At 42.4% G+C, this 19,322-nt stretch overlaps 3 protein-coding genes across 3 annotated transcripts; 2 read left to right on the forward strand and 1 right to left on the reverse strand.

Annotated features, from left to right (window-relative positions):
* The first annotated feature begins 760 nt into the window (after window positions 1-760).
* On the forward strand, window positions 761-3,475 carry polr3h (polymerase (RNA) III (DNA directed) polypeptide H). The gene is made up of 6 exons (XM_041063436.1): window positions 761-1,150; window positions 1,513-1,609; window positions 1,768-1,854; window positions 2,036-2,099; window positions 2,563-2,797; window positions 2,970-3,475. The coding sequence occupies exons 1-6, from the start codon at window positions 1,040-1,042 to the stop codon at window positions 3,018-3,020; spliced, it is 645 nt and encodes a 214-aa protein (XP_040919370.1). The 5' UTR covers window positions 761-1,039; the 3' UTR covers window positions 3,021-3,475.
* A 3,457-nt stretch (window positions 3,476-6,932) lies between these two features.
* On the forward strand, window positions 6,933-10,192 carry csdc2b (cold shock domain containing C2, RNA binding b). Its single transcript, XM_041063437.1, has 3 exons — window positions 6,933-7,114; window positions 7,645-7,767; window positions 8,392-10,192. Exons 1-3 carry the CDS (start codon window positions 6,933-6,935, stop codon window positions 8,552-8,554), a joined length of 468 nt encoding a protein of 155 aa, XP_040919371.1. The 3' UTR covers window positions 8,555-10,192.
* Window positions 10,193-11,179: 987 nt separating this feature from the next.
* LOC121198811 (phosphomannomutase 1) lies at window positions 11,180-19,322 on the reverse strand. Its single transcript, XM_041063138.1, has 8 exons — window positions 18,902-19,322; window positions 17,803-17,920; window positions 16,606-16,682; window positions 16,303-16,394; window positions 15,901-16,000; window positions 15,092-15,167; window positions 13,004-13,119; window positions 11,180-12,674 (listed from the first exon to the last, which is right to left on the reverse strand). Exons 1-8 carry the CDS (start codon window positions 19,151-19,153, stop codon window positions 12,552-12,554), a joined length of 954 nt encoding a protein of 317 aa, XP_040919072.1. The 5' UTR covers window positions 19,154-19,322; the 3' UTR covers window positions 11,180-12,551.

Here is a 19,322-nt window from a genome sequence, read left to right on the forward strand (position 1 = left end):
TCTGTCAGCACATTTAAATGCTGGTTGCGAAACCTTTTGCTTAGGCTGTGATTTAAGATGCTACTTATAATCCTCACTGGTTCAGTTTTAACAGCTCTACTGTAAAATGACAAATGATGATGTTCATGAAGGCATTGTGTGGTGGCATGCCCATTGTGTCCTATTGGACTCAGGTGTGTTCTGTCTGGTCAGGCAACTCCTGATTGGTTTGATTGTTTTGAAATTGGTTCTTTAACATTGTGCATTTGATACAGCAAATAAAAATCAGATAGTATTTCATAGTGATTGTTCCCCTCACACTCCTGTTTCAGCATTAAACCTGATTTTTGTAAAAGTAGATGATTCAAAATGCCTGCAGTTTTGCAGCTTGTGAGATTTAATATATCTTGACATTTGCAGTATAAATGGTGAATTAATAAAGATAAAATTCAGAGGTGAATGTTTTGGGGTTTTTCTTTGATGATAAGAATATACAAAGTTATTCAGTAATCTTAACATAACTACTGATCCCTGTATATTAAATACCTGTAAACCAGAGGTGTCCTAACTGTTCCACAAAGGGCCAGGTGGCTGCAGGTTTTTGTTCCAACCAATCAAGAGCCCACAGTTTGACCACTCAGCTGTCTGAAGACTGAGCTCAGTTGATTAAATGAGTCAGGTCTGGTGTGCTGCTGCTTGTTTGGAACCAAAACCTGCAGCCACACGGCCCTTTGTGGAACAGTTCGGACACCTCTGCTGTAAACCAAACAGCTCGTCGTGGCAATAGAAAGAAACCCCGTATTAATAAAAAATGTGCGCTGTAACTTTAAGTTTTGCGACGTGTCGTACACGCGCTCTGCCGTAAACGCTCGCATGGAGACAACATGGATGCCTCAGACTTTGCTGCAGATGAATCTACTTTTCGTGGAGTCGTTTGGTACATTGTGAACCATTATTGATGTTTTTTTTCTCGCCTCTCTGCTGTGGTCATTCTTAGAGAACACAAACAGCAGATGCTGTCCTGAAAAACAAGCGACTCGTCGTGTTGTCGGTCTGCATCATGTTTGTGTTGGTGGAGATGGTCGACACTGTCAGGATCCCTCCGTGGAACTTCCAGAGACAACTCAACGAGGCTGTAGCCGAGGAGCTCAACAAGAAACTGGCCAACAAGGTGGGTTTCACTCTCAGTGAGGAAAAACCCTCAACAGGATCAAAGTCTGTTCAGTGAGACAGACCTGCCCTGAATACAGAAGTAATGAGGAATGAAACAATACACTCAACACAGTCACATATAGACAGCATCAGAAAGCGTTACAGACTCCTCTAAAGAGGTCCAAAATTAAAAGTTTCGTTTCATACAGTGGGATGAGACGTTCAGGTCGTTTATATTTATATATATATATATATATATATATATATATATATATATATATATATATATATATATATATATATATATATATATATATATATATAGTAGCACTGTACTTTCAGCATCTTTGGATTTACTGTGACCTGCTGTCTTCGCCTCAGGTGGTCTACAATGTTGGCCTCTGCATCTGCTTGTATGACATCACTAAACTGGAGGACTCCTATATATTCCCAGGGGACGGAGCCTCACACACCAAAGGTATGAGGATGGTGGTGATGGTGAAGACCTTCCCCCATACGTTTGCATCATGCGCGATCAGGACTGGAGTCAGTTTTGACCTTTTTAGTAGTGCAACAATTTTCTTCGCTCATGTCTTTGTCATTTTTCTGTCCACGTTCTTTTGGTCTTTCTGTCAGTTCATTTCAGATATGTGGTTTTTCACCCTTTCCTCGATGAGATCCTGGTCGGCAAGATCAAGTACTGCAGTCAGGAGGGAGTTCACGGTAACTTCTGTGTTAACATTGCAGTATTTTAGAGTAAACACAGTCTACAAATTTATTAGCAAAGAAATTAGATCTGCAACTAATTATTGTTCTAATTCTTGTTTACTCTCACATTTAGTTTCTTGATTCATCCACAGTGCTGTGGTAAACACTGAGCGCACACTGTATCTCTCTGTTTCAGTGACAATGGGCTTCTTTGATGACATTCTCATTCCACCAGAGTCGCTTCAGCAGCCTGCAAAATTGTATCCTGACCTCCAGTGTTGTGATTTCCTGCAGCTTTGCCTCAAAACATTTGTGCATCACATATTAAACTACTTCATGTGACATCCAGGAAACTCTTGTTATTAATGACACCGGTGGCTGATAAGTGAACTGCAGTCAGCGTCCTGTTGCACGTGCTTGCACACCATAGGTAGCAGGTGCATCCTGACATGACATATGTGAGACTGAACAGCATCACAAAATAACTAAATTAACACTATTATACTTTGACCATAAAGTATATTTGTTTTGGGGGAAGGTCTATTGTTGTGTTACAATCCATTTATACATTGGCAAAAAAAAAAGCAATTAATACATGTAAATTGCTCTACATTTTTAGATATAGTAACTTTAAATTAATTTTACTGATCTAGAATTATAGTGACTGTGGCTGAAGTAACTGGAGCTCCTGAGCTGCTGAGTCTTCCTTAGCTGCAGCCTCAGTGATGAAGCAGAGCAAGTTTGGCTCTGGGAGTATGAGACGGATGAGGGGACCCACGACCTCTACATGGACCAGGGAGAGGAGATCCGTTTTCGGGTGACAGATGAAGTCTTCGTGGATACGTCGCCGACGGGCCCGGCCACTGCAGCAACAGACACACCAACTCAACCCGGACAGCCGACGGCACCACCAGCAGAGGACGGCGGGGAGAAGAAAGAGGCACCATACACTCTGATTGTAAGAACACATCTCATGAGTCAGGAAGTTTTGCATGCACACACAGTTCTGAGAAGAGGACTAATCAACCAAAAATGACCGAAAACACTTGAGTGCAACAGTTTAAATCTGTGGCTAAAATAAAGCTAAAGTAGCATCACATCTATCTGACACCTCGCTCTGTTGTTTTTAGGGGACCATCTGTGAGCCGGGGCTTGGGCTGTTGTCATGGTGGAACAGTTAGCGCTGCAGAAGAAGAAGAGGATATCTGGGTGTCAGGAACAGACTGACCGTCATGACCGATCGGAAGAGATGAGGGACGATCAGCTGGAGACACAGAACCCTGTTGTTTCAGTGTGGAAGTCAAGAGAGAAAGTGAAACTGCTCTCTGTTGGTGCAGAAGTGACGGATGTACACACTGTCATGCTGAGATGGATTGTTTAGTAAATACTGCCCTTAATATACCAGCTTCATGTTTACATGAAAAACTGACCATATGAAGTAGGTGCTGTTTAAAAATCTGTAATTTTTCATGGATGAATAAGTGTGTGGCTCATGAAATAAGAACATTGAGTTTGAAGGTGACAGAAAAAAGGCAGTGACATTTTTTAACAGTGAATAAACTGTGTCAGATGTGTAATGTGATTGTGTTGTTCCAGATTTAAGATCACATGGCAGCAATAAATATTTTTTTTTCCAGTGGGGGTAAAATTTTTTGCAACATGTATTTTAAATGTTATGTCTATCCCAGGTATTTATGCAAACATCTTCAGCCTATTTAACTGCCTCAAAGTACACTGCTCAAAAAAATTCAATTAATCAGATCTCAATGGGGGGAAAAAAAATTATGCCAGATATCTATACTGATATGGATTGGGTAATGTGTTAGGAACGACAGGATACCACATTGTTGATGGAAATGAAAATTATCAACCTACACAGGGCTGATACCCTGAAAATCAAAGTGAAAAAATGATGCAGCAGGCTGGTCTATATTGCTGAAATTTCATTGCAGCAGCTCAGAATGGTGCTCAGCATTTTGTATGGCCCCCATATGCTTATATGCATGCCTGAAAATGTCGGGGCACGCTCCTAATGAGATGGCATCAATTCCTTCATTCTCCAGGAACTGCCTGCATACTCTCGCCACATGAGGTCGGGCACTGTCGTGCACCAGGAGGAACCCAGGACCCACTGCACCAGCGCAGGGTCTGACAATAGGATCCTGATACCTATTGGCAGTCAGGGTGCTGTTGTCTAACCTGTAGAGGTCTGTGTGTTCCTCCATGGATATGCCTCCCTAGACCATCACTGACCCAGCACCAAACTGGTCATGCTGAACGATGTTACCAACACTGACCCTAGTCAAATGCAAAACTAGTGAAAAACAGAAAAGATGAGGAGGGAAAAAATGTCAGTGGCCTCCACCTGTAAACCCATTCCTGTTTTGGGGGTTGTCTCATTGTTGCCCCTTTGGTGCACCTGTTGTTCATTTCATCAACACCAAAGCAGCTGAAACTGATTAACAACCCCCTCTGCTGCTTACCTGACCAGATCAATATCCCAGAAGTTTAACTGACTTGATGCTATACTCTGATTAAAAAGTGTTCCTTTAATTTTTTTTGAGCAGTGTATTTTGCATTTCTCTTTTGCCACACAGTAAAAGGATGGATCATCAGCGTGAGTGGATGTGATCAGGGACTTTGTCATTTTGTGTGATTATAGGAAGTATATGAAAAAGGATTAACCTTTAAATCCTACAGATTGAGGGGCAGTGAAGGACAGAGTCCTGCTGGTTTACAGCAGATCTGCCCTCTGTGCTCTGAATGTCCGTCACTGGCAGTTTGCAACTCAAGCACACGTACTTGTGTTTCTTGTACAATCAGAAATGTAGTGGGCTGTGTTTCATGTGACAATTGCATGGCCAGTTGATGTTTGTCTCAGTTGTCTGATGTGAAACTAGGTCAGACTGTATGGAGTTTTTATCAGCAAAAAGTAGATGAGATGCATGTGACCACAGCTGCGGGGATGTTGCCCAGGGAAAGCTTAGCTGAGGAATAGATTTAAATCATTTACCATGTAAATAACTACATGTCCAGTCCACAACAAAACACAACAGCACACGGAGATATGATCAACATCCTCACTGCACTGAGCACACTGCTCCACCAACAGATTACACACATGCGGAGGAATGAAGAAAGTCATTTACACACACACAGAGTCGCATCACGCCATCGGAATCTCCGCCAGCTGCGCAGACTCAGGAGCCCCTCACACCGTCACATCAGGGTTTTCCGTCGGTCTGCGCGGATTTAGTCGACTTATTTATTTAATTACTCGTTATATAATACACGCCGACTTAAAACACACACTCGCACACACTGATCACCCTCAACCAACTAGCGCATCTGATGCAGTAAGTAGCATTTTTGTGTATATATGCATGTTGAAGTGCTTGCAGTGGTGGAGGGGAGTGTGTCCGTGTGGCTTTGTTTTTGGATCGGGACAATGTATTCTTTGCATGCTTGACAGAATAACCGCTATATACAGAGAAAGAGGTTTTTTATTCACCTATCTGTGATTGTATGGAGGGGACTGATGGATGTGACATCTCCTTCATATCTGACCGCCGGCTGGTCCTCATGAACGGACCTCTCACTCTGCTTTTGTCCCAAGTTATATTGTCTAACAGCACTGATTGCTTTTTTTATTCTCCCCCGACTTTCACACATTTCTGAGAAATTGCAGAGATCGCTGTTGCTACGGATCGCGGGGGTTAGTTTCATCCCTGTTCGCTATTTGATAAATTATAAAAGAGGGGAAATGCAAAGAGATCAAATGTGAGATTTTACAGTGTTTGGTTGAGGAAAGTGAAGTGTATGAATATGAACTCTCGGGACAAACTCTACACATACACACACAGTTCATAGACACTTTAGTAGTGCATTTTCATAATCATGGAGCAGGGAAGAGATTTGTTATGACCTCGGGGCCAGAGGAGCCATGACCCTCTTAATTCTGCAGCTTCATTTCTGCACATCCCAGATGTTCTCCTGCTGGAGCCTCTGCGCACCGAGTGAGAACCGAGTGGCTCTAAATATTTTGGTCCAGTCGTGGTGCAGTCAGTGGCTTCTCATTACTGTACTGAGCGTTTATAGTTTGTCCGGACCGCTGAGTATTTTACCGCACCGCGTCCCGTGGTAACGCCGTGCCGTCATCTCCGTGGTCACTCCTGCAGGATAAAGCCATGAAACCGCTCATTTGGCAACGGGGGAGGGGGCACTGCCACTGACGTAACGAACGCACCACCGGAGGCAGTGGCGGCGTTCTGCAGCTGTTCTGACGTCACGCCGCGTGCGGAGAAACGGCTCTGCCTGCATCATCACAGGCGGAGAAGGAGTGGGCGTAATGAACGCCCCCCCCCCTTCCCCCATATTATTAATAATAATAATATGGATAAATGGATACTACACATTTTTAACAGAAATATAATTCAGTGTTTTGGACCTATCCAAATCCGGATATCTCCGCCTTTGTAGCAACAGTTTTGATCATTCTCTCTCTCTTTTTTTTAACGTCCCCCCAACTATATGGATGTGCAATGCTAATTCGCCGGAATACCCCTTTAACATTGAAACGAAGCGAAATGATTTGAGACTTGACTGACGAAGGGTTGGCTGTGTCATCTGAACATCTGGGATCTGCTGGGAGGATCTTTTATCTATCTAATAACGTCTAACATAATTTTGGAGAATAATGAAAGGCACAAGGAAAGAAGACTGAAATGGAATTTTAACTTAACAGATGTTGTTCGTGGTTTCTGACTTGAATGGGCTTTTTGCTGGTTGGGTGCCCCCTCTCATCGCGTCTTTCCCCCATCAGGTCTAAAGCCATATGACGACTCTGTGATCTTCCTCCTTTCTCTCCCTGTGGTCTCTCCTCCTCACAGCAAGTCCTCCTGACAGACTTGAAGCGGCAGAGCTGACCTGGATAACCGCTGAGCCTGTGTCCTAGACTGAGGCAGGCCTCTCCGAGCAGACGGACTCACAGATACACCAGCGGACGCACAGCGGTGACAGCAGCCTGCGGCTCAAGGAGAAGAAGCGGCAGCATCCAGCACTGCATCCACACCATCCTCATCCATCCTCCTGACATGGCGGACCCCAGCCTCACGTCGCCCTCTGGGACTCCGCTGCGCTCCCCCAACGACTCTCTCACCCTGTCCTTCCCCTTCCTGAGGGAGGGGAGTCGGGTGTGGGAGGAAGGGAAGGAGCAGCCGTTGCCACGGGATCTGCCCAGTCCGCTGCCAACTAAGCGCACCCGCACCTATTCAGCGTAAGTAGGTTATTGGTTAGGTTATTTACCAATCACTGTCGAGGAAAGCAGACATTTACCTAAATACTCAAGTGCAACTCTGAAGCACCAGCCTTTTACTTAAGTAAAGGGCTTGAATGCCAATTAAAATTACTATAAATGTAAATCTGAGAGGCTGGGTCATGGCTTGTGTGCAGACAATGGTTGGTGCTGAAGAAAGGTTAAATACCATACTGTTTACAGTGTGACTCAGCAGATTAGTGTTATCATCTCCACTGCCGTTGTGGCATTATGAGGTGGCGTGTAGGAGTCGATTGGATCAGCACTTCATCTTCCTTTCTCACCTCCTTTATGAATCCTCTCACTTCTCCATTTCTCTTTTTAAAAGGGCCTGAACCATGGATTGTAACTGTAAACTGTTTTTTCTTCTTGTTTTTGTACTCTACAAGGCTTAAACATTAAGTCACTGAACTTTAACTTTAACTTAAAGTCATACCGAGTAATTTTATGATTAATGTGAACTTCATTTCTCCCTCCCCTTTTGCCTGCAGTACAGTACGTGCTCACTCAGGTCCAGTTTTTAAAGGCGTGTGTAAGAACTTCTCCAGGTCACAAGGTCACGGCTTCATACGACCTTCGCGTGGCGGCGAAGACATCTTCGTTCACATCTCAGAGTGAGTGGAAACAACACTGAACTCATCCTCAAAGGACAAAATCATGCACAATTTCACAGCTGGCAGAGAGCACAGAAACACCTTGTGCATTAGCTGAATTACAAATAGCAACACAAACAAATGAACTCATAGGAATGTAAGAACTCAGCAAACGACACTGTTTCCGTATGTACTTTTTTCATAGGGAAAGCTATTTTTTCCAACTCTCCCAGGACACTGTGACACCTGCAGTAATTGGACGTGCACAAAGAGAACAGTGACTTTTCTATGCTGGTTTTATTCTACTTTTTATTCAGGACAAGCAGTACATCAAATGTTGTTACACTCTCAGCAAAAGCAAATTTGCAAAATTTCTCCAAACTGATTACGCAGGATGATCCAGTTATCACCTATACCACAGAGTCTGACATTTATCTTGTCTCCAATTTCCTCATTATCGGTGCTGTATTTGTTTTCCTCCTACTCTGTAAAATGAACTATTCCTCTGCTTTAAGTCATCTCATGAGTTACAAGTCACTACCTGCACATTGTAGCTTTTTTTTTTTTTTTAACAGCGTGACAGTGGAAAAACACCTTCAAGAGTCACCATTTTTACTCATCGTCCTAAATTCTTCTCTGTTTCAGCATCGAGGGGGAGTATGTCCCAGTTGAGGGCGACGAGGTCACGTACAAAGTGTGCCGGGTCCCACCCAAGAACCTGAAGGTGCAGGCGGTGGAGGTGAAGATCACACATCTCAATCCAGGGACGAAACACGAGACCTGGTCTGGGCAGATCATCAGCTCATAGGGCCTGAGCTCTGGGCCTGGTGGGTCATGCTGAGCGGGGCTGGATAGGAGGTAGCAGAGGTTGCTCGGGGACTGGTAACTCACGTTCTGTGCTTAAAACTTTTTTTTAATGTTTTACCTTCACAGCATAGTGTCCAGTGTTTCAGTTGTAGCTGGCGATGACAGATGTTTGTCCACTTACAGAGCTGATGAACTGTCTGTTTACTACACTGGTGATTTTTGCTGTGCGTGTGAAACTGAGCATTTACTCATTGTTTGGAAAGTCACGTGCTTAATTGATTTATATTTTTTTGATCCAAAGTCAGATTTCAGCTGGGAGCATGAAGTTATTCTGCTTTATCGATCATCTGTGTAAAATATGAAACAGTGGGGAAACATAACTTTAAACTGAAGCAGCTGAGTCCATGTGGAGGGAGGAGAGCGACACAGGACAAAAGGCTGAATTGAGTTTTATTTCCTTTCTTTGCAGCTGTTATGCACTTGTTTACTTCACCAAACTTTCCAGGATCACATGTTAGGTGCAAGCATGGGTCAGATGACTTGTTATTGCAACCTACACTGCTTTTTAAATCGAGTGCAGACTTTGGAAAGATGAGCTTAAACTTTCAACAACAGAGATAATGGATGTAAAAGAAAGTAGTTTCGAAAGATTTGGATGAGCGTGTTGCTGAGTGAAAGAAAGATGAAATGGCAGGTTGACAAACCAAAGCCCTAAATATAAATCGTTCTAAGTTTGCACCCTTGACAGGACATCTCATGACCTCCTTTTGAGTTTCAGATCACCAGTAGAAACAGGATCTCAGGATGGAAAAGAGGAAGTATTATTTTAAAATTGAGAGGGGAATGTACTGAAAGTTGGATGCAGAGTAAATCAGAAGTTGGGAATTCAGTTTATCTGACATAGAAAAAGCATAAAGGGAGATGTGGACCGAAGCGGAAAGACCATCTTAAACCAAATACGGACATTTCAACCACATAAAACACATATTTTACTGTGAATGGAAATTGATTCCAAGTCTTTTCCCCTGAAAAACGCATATCCTTGGTTGTATTGTCTTGTTTGTGGTTATTTAAGTATTTATTTGATGATTTGTTGAGATTTGTGTGTGTCTTCAGATTATAACTCTGTCAAAACTTGCACTGAAGAAATTTGAACGTCCACTTTGAAAAAAAAAAAAACTGCCACAGTGCTCCAGACGTCACAGTCAGGTTTTGGTCCATTTGTTGTTGTGTGTGAAAATTCCTGTTTTGAATTGGTCTGGAGCCATGATTTGTTGAAACACAAACCAATTTCTAAATCTCTTTTTCTATTATTAGAAAAACATATATCTGTGTGTGATTTATTGAGTGTAGTCATCGTGATGGTGAACTACATGACTTTATAGTTGGTGCCAATAGAGATAATTGTCACAGAGATGTTGTTTGTAGTTATTCAGGTTATCTACTGTACTGTATGTCAGTTTTTTTGTCATATCTGTCCCATAGAGTCTCTATGCATCTCGTCTTATCTCTCAGTGTCACTGCCTGGATTAGTTCAACATGAACCTTTGTTTATTTCTGTCACATCAAAGGGCACTTTCTTTTGTGGGTGAGCCACTGTGGTGGTGATCCTCATGATTACTTCTGCTGAGCCTTGAAAAAAAACAAAAAATCAAAACATTAAAGCATTTTAAGATTCAAAGGTTTGATGGAAGCTGTTGTTTAGGTTGCATGAGGAGATGAAACAGAGGGAGGAGGTGTCTATATTTACCACACCTCATTCAGTACATTTTTCACTTCTATCAGAGTAGAGAACATTTCAAAATCTGTACAGATGGATTAAGAGGTTTCCCTATTTGTACTTTCTATCATATAAAAATTGGTGATAGTTATTCAGTCCAGTTTTCCCATATACAAGAGAAATTCAACTTCTCCATCATATATACACTGCTAAAATTAAAGGAACACTTTTTAATCAGAGTATAGCATCAAGTCAGTTAAACTTCTGGGATATTGATCTGGTCAGGTAAGCAGCAGAGGGGGTTGTTAATCAGTTTCAGCTGCTTTGGTGTTAACGAAATGAAAAACAGGTGCACCAAAGGGGCAACAATGAGACAACCCCCAAAACAGGAATGGGTTTACAGGTGGAGGCCACTGACATTTTTTCCCTCCTCATCTTTTCTGACTGTTTTTCACTAGCTTTGCATTTGGCTACGGTCAGTGTCACTGACTGGTAGCATGAAGCAATACCTGGACCCTACAGAGGTTGCACAGGCAGTCCAACTCCTCCAGGATGGCACATCAATACCTGCCATTGCCAGAAGGTTTGCTGTGTCTCCCAGCACAGTCTCAAGAGCATTGAGGAGATTCCAGGACACAGGCAGTTACTCTAGGAGAGCTGGACAGGGCCGCAGAAGGTTCTTAACCCATCAGCAGGACCAGTATCTGCTCCTTTGTGTGAGTACGAACAGCGTGAGCACTGCTAGTACCTGGGTAGATAAGATACAAAGATTTCTGGCGACCTCCAGTGGTCAAATGAAAAGGTCCTGTGGACGATCTGCAGCCTGCTCACTGAGAAAAATGCATTTCTGAGGTCAAAACCCAGTTTGGTTCAACTTTGCTAAGAGAAACACTGGAGAACTGAGGCTGGTGAAATGATATCAAAAGAGATTTATTACAATGAACTGACATAAAATACATTTCTTTCCATAAATGATTGAAAAACAACATGATCAGTCTTACACTTAGCATGAGTGACACATTAGAAGCCAATTCTCTGCTGTGCATGTACGTCTACACAATCCTTTGTCTGCAGTCGCACACAGGACTGCAGCTGATATATCTGACTTATATTCACAATAAGGATCCATTAAGGAGGCATTATTTTGCTGAACCATGACAGAAAGAACAATAACTTGTTATGGGGAAATTAAACAAGTAGTTTTCACATTTTTAAAACCCTTCGAGCAAACCTTAAAAAAAAAACTTTTTTCTGTTGAAAACAGAAACACTGTTTGAAACAAGGAATCAAGCAATAAGCATCAATACATCTAGTCACCAAGTATACAGTGTGCAGGTCATGATAAAGCTTGTAAAAATATTTTACATAAAAACTTGTGATGCTGCATGACAAAGGTTTATAGAGTGACTTGGTCACAGTAGCTTAATTCACTGGTTAAAGTGAATTCATTGAGTCAGTGACGCTCAGGTTTAAATATCTGATAAATCCTCACTTTAAAGAACATAGAGAATCAAAACGAGTGACACTAGCAATCTTCTTTCATTTCCAGCAGCTTCGTAAGGTTAAAATCCTTTTTTTTTCAATTGAGGGGATCACACAATAAACCATCAATAAATTACATCCAGTTCAGAGCGCTGTGGAGACATTTAAAATACCTGGAATGATTCATATAGCCTCCACCTTACAGGCGGAAAGGTCCACATCTTGTTTAATGCTTCATTTATATTTCATTTTCAGAATGGACTCAGAAACCTACAAGTAAAAGTCACCTGTTTTAATATCACTCTGTCACATTCTTACCGCCTCCTTCAGCAGTATTTAACAAGACTAAATCAAATACTGGTATAAAATTATCCCAACATTAGTGCAAAATGTCATTCTATAGATACATATAGATATAAAGTAATCTGGAGTATTAACTTTCGTTTCGTAATCTCTTTAAGCATTTTGGTTAACTTTAGGTTATATGCTACACATCGCAGTGGTGTGACTCGACAGTCAAACACACCTTCTGGCACAGTATTACATTATCTCACTTGAACACACATCAACATTTAACACTTAGTCACTGTCCCTTTAAAAAAAATAGTGGGATTGAGTTATTGAACAAATCTAATCAAATCAACCCACTAACAACATGGAGAAAATCAGTAGTGGTACCTTTTAGCAGTTCATAAAAAAGCCTGGGTGTTGTACCAGGAGAGACCCACAGGCAGGAGTTCAGAGGGTCTTGTGGGTAAAGGGGACTGGGAGACAGGGTGGGGGGTAGTTCAGTACATCAGAACTCGTGCGGTGGAGCATCAAAGAAAAGCTCCCGACAGAGTCTGGCCGTGTCCTCCGGACAGTAGACTGTGAAGCCAATGGTCCGTGGGTCGTTGAAAATTTCATAGTCGTTCCCTCCCTACAGAGAAAATCATTGACATTATAAACCGTGTAAACAGAGCAGATTGATTTGGCTTCTGCTGTTTCTCAGAGAAAAAGTGACAGAGATTGACATTCCACAATCGTGTCATTTCAACTTTAGCCCCTCAGTGTGAACAAGCAGTGGAAGGCCCCCGTTTTATCGCTGTGTTACTGACATTTGCAGAGAAAACTATGCAGTGCAGTGTTTCTACTTTACAGTCACAAAAGTAGGAATCTACTTAGACTGAGGGATCTATTTACACAACAGTGTTTCTCTCACCGGACTGAATCAAGCTTTACTGAAAACATTTCCCAAGATGAACTTACATCTGAGGTCTCGTTGCCAAAGAAGTAGATGGTGTCCAGGCCTTCGCTCTCCAGCAGCTCTAGACACAGTCTCTTGTCCCAGCCCTCTGGAAAAATGTCAAAGCTGATGAGACCACCTGAAGCAAGATGATGACAAACATCAGACGCTGTTAGAATCATCGTCTTAATTATATACACGGTGTATTTCTTGAACAAATATACCCTGTAGTTGGAAAAAGGATGTAACTGTGGTATGTGTGACTATGGCTGCAACTTGGAGAAAAGATGCAATGTGTGCAGACCAGCTCTGGTTGGTCCTTCACTTTAAAAGTCACAGAATCTCTGTTGTAGTTCAGCTGTGAGTTAAATGACTGCAGTGACCTTTGAACTGTGAAAATGAGGCTTAAAAATCCCCTGCAGAGCTCTTCCCTTTGTTTTTTCTCTCTCTCTCACCCCTTCCCCCCATCCTTTCCACCTCAAATTCTTTTCCCAGCTGACTTTAAAGTGCCAGTGACAAAGCCAACAGTTGAGAAGCATCCAGCCAATCAGAGGGATGTATCCCTCACACACCCTCTACACACCCCCATTCCAAACACCTTCAGCCCAGGACTATAAACACCCTTTAAGCACATGTGTAGCAGCCCATCCCCCATCCTGCTTTTTTCTCTCCTGAGCAGAGACAACAGTTGCTAAGGTGCTGACAATGCAATGTAATCTCACTCAACCATTACTCAACTACAATTACACAACCTGCCTTAATAAATAAGGATTATTAAGCATGTTTGTTAATGTGAACAATAGGTGAAAAGTTCCAGAGAAAAATCTGATGAGACCTTAATAACTACAAGTCAGAGAAGGCATAGCTGGGTCATTTGGCTGATATAGATAGAGGACATGAACGCACAGGTCTTCTCTTCAACTACATGTTGTTTAATAAGGAAAGAAATTTATATAGGATAACAGCTTTTTACCTCAGATCATCAGTCCCAATGTCCTTTACATTCTAATACGCTCACTGCAGATCAGATAGTGTGTCAGGTTTATATAAGACCCACTGACGAGGTCAGCTGTATCAGCTAACCAGACACATTGTGCAGGAGGAGATAAACACTGAGGAAGGCAAACAAATACACTGTCACAACAACTGTGCACATCCTCCGCTGCAAATAGCACCAGTGTCACAAAAACACACACCTGAGAGTGTTTTTTTTTTTTTTTTTTTAGTGGGTGACCCTCAGTTCGGAAAAAAATGGATAATTAGATATACAGTATGTAGCAGCATTAAGAATAGCAGACCTCTCTGAACTCAGCCTGATTAGATATGAAGTAATGTCACACTTCTCTTTCTGCCACCTGCCAGGCATCCAGCAAGGAGGAAAAGCAAGCCCTCACGTCTCGCTTGTTTGTCTGACCCGTGAACAGCCTTCACGCGTCATCAGCGGAGGCTCACACCTCTCAGAGCACGTAAGCAAACATCAAGTACCCGTTTCACTTTACTTCTGGTGTGTTGCCAGAGGGAACAGTGTGTGTATAATAGTTAACTGAGGGCTCCAGTGTCCAGCACAAGGTCCTCTGCACTTATCATTAAGTGTGAGACACAGGGGTCTTCTTTTTTAAACAAAGATAAGAGACAACAGACAAACAGGTATGTTGTAACACTGGTTTGTCATTAAACTACATCGCTGTAACCAGGAAGACATAACAATATCCAGACACAGAACCTGTTTTGTTGGGTTCATGATAGTAAAACTGTTCTAAAATTTAGCAGCAGACAGTGAGTCAGAAGTGTGTGATAAGACTCATTTATTATTCTGCCAATAAAGCGTCACTGTATTTGAGGCAGCAGGGTTGCTTAATGACAAATAGACACAGGCTTTTTCTTCATTTGCACCATATTTATGCCAGCTGGCTCTGCGGCGTCATGCCTCCTGGAGGTTAGGGGACGATTCATCTGACATGTCAAAATTCCTGAATGTAATTTACACCTTGAGACCAGTCTGAGTTAACATTAGTGGGCAGAATATTACAGAATGCAGCTTGTTTATGAGTGCACATGCTTGTACAAAAATCATCATGTAACTTAACGGGCTTTCAGTTTTTGACTCTCACCTTTAGTAAACCGTAGTCCCTTTCCAGCAAACTCCTCTTTCAGGGCAGCAACAAATTTCTCCCTGATCTTCTCTCTCTGCAGGGAAAAGGAAAAAACAGTCTGATTTCAGCTTAAAACCCTGTTACTGAGAGCACAAGATCTGTCTATTCATTTAACACTGTGGCTGTGACTTCCTTTCTTTATAGCTTTTGTCTGCTCTGATCCTCAAAAGATTAAATTTGCTCCACTTATCATGTACATGCCATGTCCACCTAACCATAACTCCCTAACCTTGTCCACAGTATCTTCTGTGTGAGTGCACCAGAGGATCCAGCTGTGTTAATCTTAGCAGGTATTTGAAGGGTTAAACCTGCTGCGGCTATCTGCTTCCTCCTTATCGCCCCGGCTCTGTGAGCCATCAATGGACAGCCTGTTAAGCTGTCCTGAGAGCGCAACATTGTTTGACCTCTCTCTGTCTGCTTAATTGAGCACATTTCATGAAACAGAGAGACAGAGACGCAGCAACAGAGAATGCCTTTCTGTGACTGATGTGTAAAAACCCACAATTTGTTTAGATTAGCTGCTGATATATGACTGACATGCTAACCCATGAACAGTGACTACAGACCACATCAGGCTCTCGCCACCTGATCATGAGGGCTCAACGTTTGTTTTGTAAAACACTGCAGATGTTTTACTGAATTCAGCCTTTATAACCCCCTCCAGGTATAGTGACAAATGGACATAACAAATAAAATTTCCCATTTACACAATGCATGGTAAATGGTCAATTATTAATTATTACTAATTATTATACAAAGTATTTTACCTTGTCGATTTCAGAGAATTCGATTCGCTCCTCAGGTGTGCAGCTCCGACCAATAGGAGAAATGTTGAGCATTCCATTCCTGAACTCAATGAACGTCCCCCTGCAGAGGGGGTTAACAGGGGCGCATGGTTAAATGACATTAAAAAAGACTTAACTGTGGCAGAGACCTGCTTTTGGGTTTGACATAATACCAAGTCTGCAAACAGAGTTTTATCCCCTCATGTGAAGACAACATGTAAACACTAGAGGCACCTTGCCTCTGCTTCAGCAGATCAGTGCTAATAAGAGGGATTTAGCATTCTTGCATACCATGAATGCAGGTCAAAAGGTGTGTGTGTGTGTCTACCTGGGGGTATAAGTAACTAGTGGCCTAATCGTCCTGCGAGTTCAGTCAGGTCTCACCTCTTCTTTGGCAGCTTGATGAGCCCCATGTAGCTGAGGCAGAAGTTGATCAGGTCCTGCAGAAGCTCCTCCCCAATCTGGTTCTGAATAGCCTGCCGGGATGAAAATGTACTTCATTAATAAACAAAACGACAGGCTGTGCTCTGCCACCATTGTTTGTGATTTTTAATCACAGTTAAACAAAGCTGATTAAAATGATTACGAGGAAACCTCCTTTCCCTGCGTTTGAACATGGAAAAGAGGTTAACTCGGTCATAATCATCAGCTCCATAGGGTGAGCTGACACTGTAGCTGTTCACTTACATGTTTTGAAACGAGTTTCCCATCCTTGTATTGCACTGTCCCGTTCTCAGCAAACACATAGTCAAATTTGTGTATCACTGCAAGACAGGAGACAGGTGAAATGTGGCTAAATGTGCTCATCTGGCTCTCTAAAACCTGCATCCTCATCTAAATTAGTGGCTCTTCCACTTAGCTATTAATACAGAAGAACAGAACAACACGCTATATTTACTTGGTAGCAGATTACAGTGTATGTAACACTGCCTGGAAAAGTCAAGTTTAATCCGTCTGACCTTCCCACTTCTCACTCAGCACAGAGAGTCTAACATTGCCTGATTGAAAAGCTGCTTTATCTTTAACTTGATCCAGCAGGCTGCAAAAATGTAGAAGCTGACGGTGTAATAACTGCTGAAGAGTGTGATGACAAATTTAACAAACCCTGTCATAGGAATGAACTGTTACCATAAGTTATAACATGCTGTGCAGCTGCTGCAGCAACATCAGCTGTGACTGTGTGCGTAACAAAATATGAAAAGATTCACCTTTAGCACACCTGGCCTGGTTATGAAACCACACGGCTCTTTCTTGGCACAATACATCTGCATTCCAGGTGTAACCAAATATTGACGGATAAACAGGTTTTCAGCCAGTCCATGCAGATGTGTGTTAACTCAGCTGGGATGTTGCTGCCACGGCAGTGTAAGGGTCAGTGTGCCAGTGTGTTTTTGGCAGCAGCTTTGGGAGCCACAGGTTAATAAAACTAAACTAAACCGCTGGAGTTCTCATGCCAGATCAGATGTCAGCAATGACGCAGGAGTCTAAGTTTAACGTGGTTGATGAACTGTGCTCCCAATGTGCTGTTGTGAAATCATCAAAATGCAACAGTTAGTCATTACATGACAACAACTGGCCCAGCCTTATGCTACATAGATAAAGGAAGAGAAGAATGATAAGGCAAAACTAAGTCATAGTCTTGTGTTATCATCCTTTTATAGTGCACCTCTAATGCAGTTAGAAGGATGCTGTGTTTCTCTCTATTTTAAGCTGCTTGCAGCAAGAAGTTAAAGTCTAACTTGTGGCCTGAATCCTAAATTATTCCCAGGACCCAACCTCTCTGCAGACCAGTATCTAATTAAGCAGATGTTAATACAGTGTCAGGTCAGTGATATAAAGTGTACAAACCACCTGTGGTTTATAGTCAGGAAGCAGACTGCTCACCATCATCTCCCTCCCCGAGCTGCTCTGCTATCTTGGAGTAGTCCGACCCTCCCACAATGCCAATCTTCACTTTCCTCCTCAGAGCCTGGAAGAACTCGTCCAGCTGGGGATCAATTTTCTGCAGAATACAGGAAGATGCACTTTACGCTCTCCCTTTGTGTTAATTCATAGAGCTCCCTCTCACCTGTCCACACACCTCTGAACATGCACAGATATGTAGTGTCGTTAATAAGTTCATATTAACGACGCTGAGTTACTGAGGCATTCTAGCATAGAAATAACAGAGAGCAATGGACATGACCACAGAATTTGCCTTTGCAGAGTTGTAATTTGGAACAGAGCTACAAGTTTTTAACATATAGAAGAAAGGAGCCTGAGCTGCACACAAGGGAGACAGCATTATGTAATATCTGGGCGCTGGCCTGTGTTGCACACACACACACACACACAAACCACTTACCTTAAATGAACCAAAGTATTCTAAGTCCATGACAAAGGAAGACACATAAACAATAACATAACAACTTTGAATGGATAGTTTAAAAAAAAAGGATGGATTTTTGTTCCTAAACCTTACACAAATTCTTCACAACTTTCTAAATGAGGTCCAGAAGAGTGGATTTGGAATTGTTTTTATCTTCAGACAATTTACAGAGTATGTTTAAAAAAAAAAAAAAAATTCAACCCCACGTGAGGTACCAGGATAGGGTCAGGACAGTTTTCTGCTTTTTCAGTTTTTCCAGTTTCTGTTTCAGTATTTAGGCGAGACGAAAATGTGGTCACCAGATACCAACACACCTAAACGTGACCAAGTCACATTCAACAAAAACGCTCCATTACTCCCAGCAATCACATGTGAGGCAAACAGTAATGGGGTGACACTGCGAGCTTTAAAAGACATAAAAATACTGTATGAGGGATCCTGTGAGGTTAAGAGGACAGAGTGTGCTTTCAGTTATTGTGCGTCTCCAACCCCGAGCATAAATCAGATGAGGATGATGAAAGCAGAGGAGCAGGAGCTGCAGGGAGGGGGGGGGTCTCTTACGAAAGCTCGTAATGACCACATTAACCATGAAACACTGACAGGGTGCGAGCTCACCTCTCTGGGTGGTGTCAGGGTGCCGTCCACGTCAAACAGGCACAGGATGTTTCGGTTCGATTTCTCCATGCCCTCTTCTCTTTGAGTTTCTCCTGTTTGCAGATTGCACTTCTGATCGCAAGTGTTAACAGGTCCACTCTCGTGCAAACAAATGCAATAAAATAAAATTAAAAAAAAAAACCTCACATGCAAAAAAAAATAAAAAGAAACAAATGAATCGGAGTCTTCAGCAGCCAGCTGAAACATCAACATAAATAAAATAGATTTCAAGGCTTTAAATGCTTTGAATCAACTCTTCTTATGCGAGCTCAGTCACTTCTTCTTCTTCTCCTCCTCCTCCTTTTCCCTCCCCGTCTCTACAGTCCAGCTGTCTCGGCTCGGTCCGGTTCAGCTCGGCTCAGCGAAACGCTCGAGCTCACAC

The sequence above is a fragment of the Toxotes jaculatrix genome, chromosome 18, assembly GCF_017976425.1.
Source record: "Toxotes jaculatrix isolate fToxJac2 chromosome 18, fToxJac2.pri, whole genome shotgun sequence".
Classification (NCBI taxonomy): Eukaryota; Metazoa; Chordata; class Actinopteri; family Toxotidae; genus Toxotes; species Toxotes jaculatrix.

Bases quoted from the DNA above. Each gene is read 5' to 3' on its own strand.
- LOC121198811 (XM_041063138.1), bottom strand. From the start codon at position 19,153: ATGTTGATGTTTCAGCTGGCTGCTGAAGACTCCGATTCATTTGTTTCT. The intron at 16,001-16,302 runs GTGAGACCTGAC...CCCCCTCTGCAG, and splicing joins ATCAAGCTGCCAAAGAAGAG to GGGGACGTTCATTGAGTTCA. The intron at 13,120-15,091 runs GTGAGAGTCAAA...ATCTTGCTTCAG, and splicing joins GGGACTACGGTTTACTAAAG to GTGGTCTCATCAGCTTTGAC.
- polr3h (XM_041063436.1), top strand. From the start codon at position 1,040: ATGTTTGTGTTGGTGGAGATGGTCGACACTGTCAGGATCCCTCCGTGG. The intron at 1,610-1,767 runs GTATGAGGATGG...TCTTTCTGTCAG, and splicing joins CGGAGCCTCACACACCAAAG to TTCATTTCAGATATGTGGTT. The intron at 2,100-2,562 runs GTATCCTGACCT...CTGCAGCCTCAG, and splicing joins CTTCAGCAGCCTGCAAAATT to TGATGAAGCAGAGCAAGTTT.
- csdc2b (XM_041063437.1), top strand. From the start codon at position 6,933: ATGGCGGACCCCAGCCTCACGTCGCCCTCTGGGACTCCGCTGCGCTCC. The intron at 7,115-7,644 runs GTAAGTAGGTTA...TTTTGCCTGCAG, and splicing joins CGCACCCGCACCTATTCAGC to TACAGTACGTGCTCACTCAG. The intron at 7,768-8,391 runs GTGAGTGGAAAC...TCTCTGTTTCAG, and splicing joins ATCTTCGTTCACATCTCAGA to CATCGAGGGGGAGTATGTCC.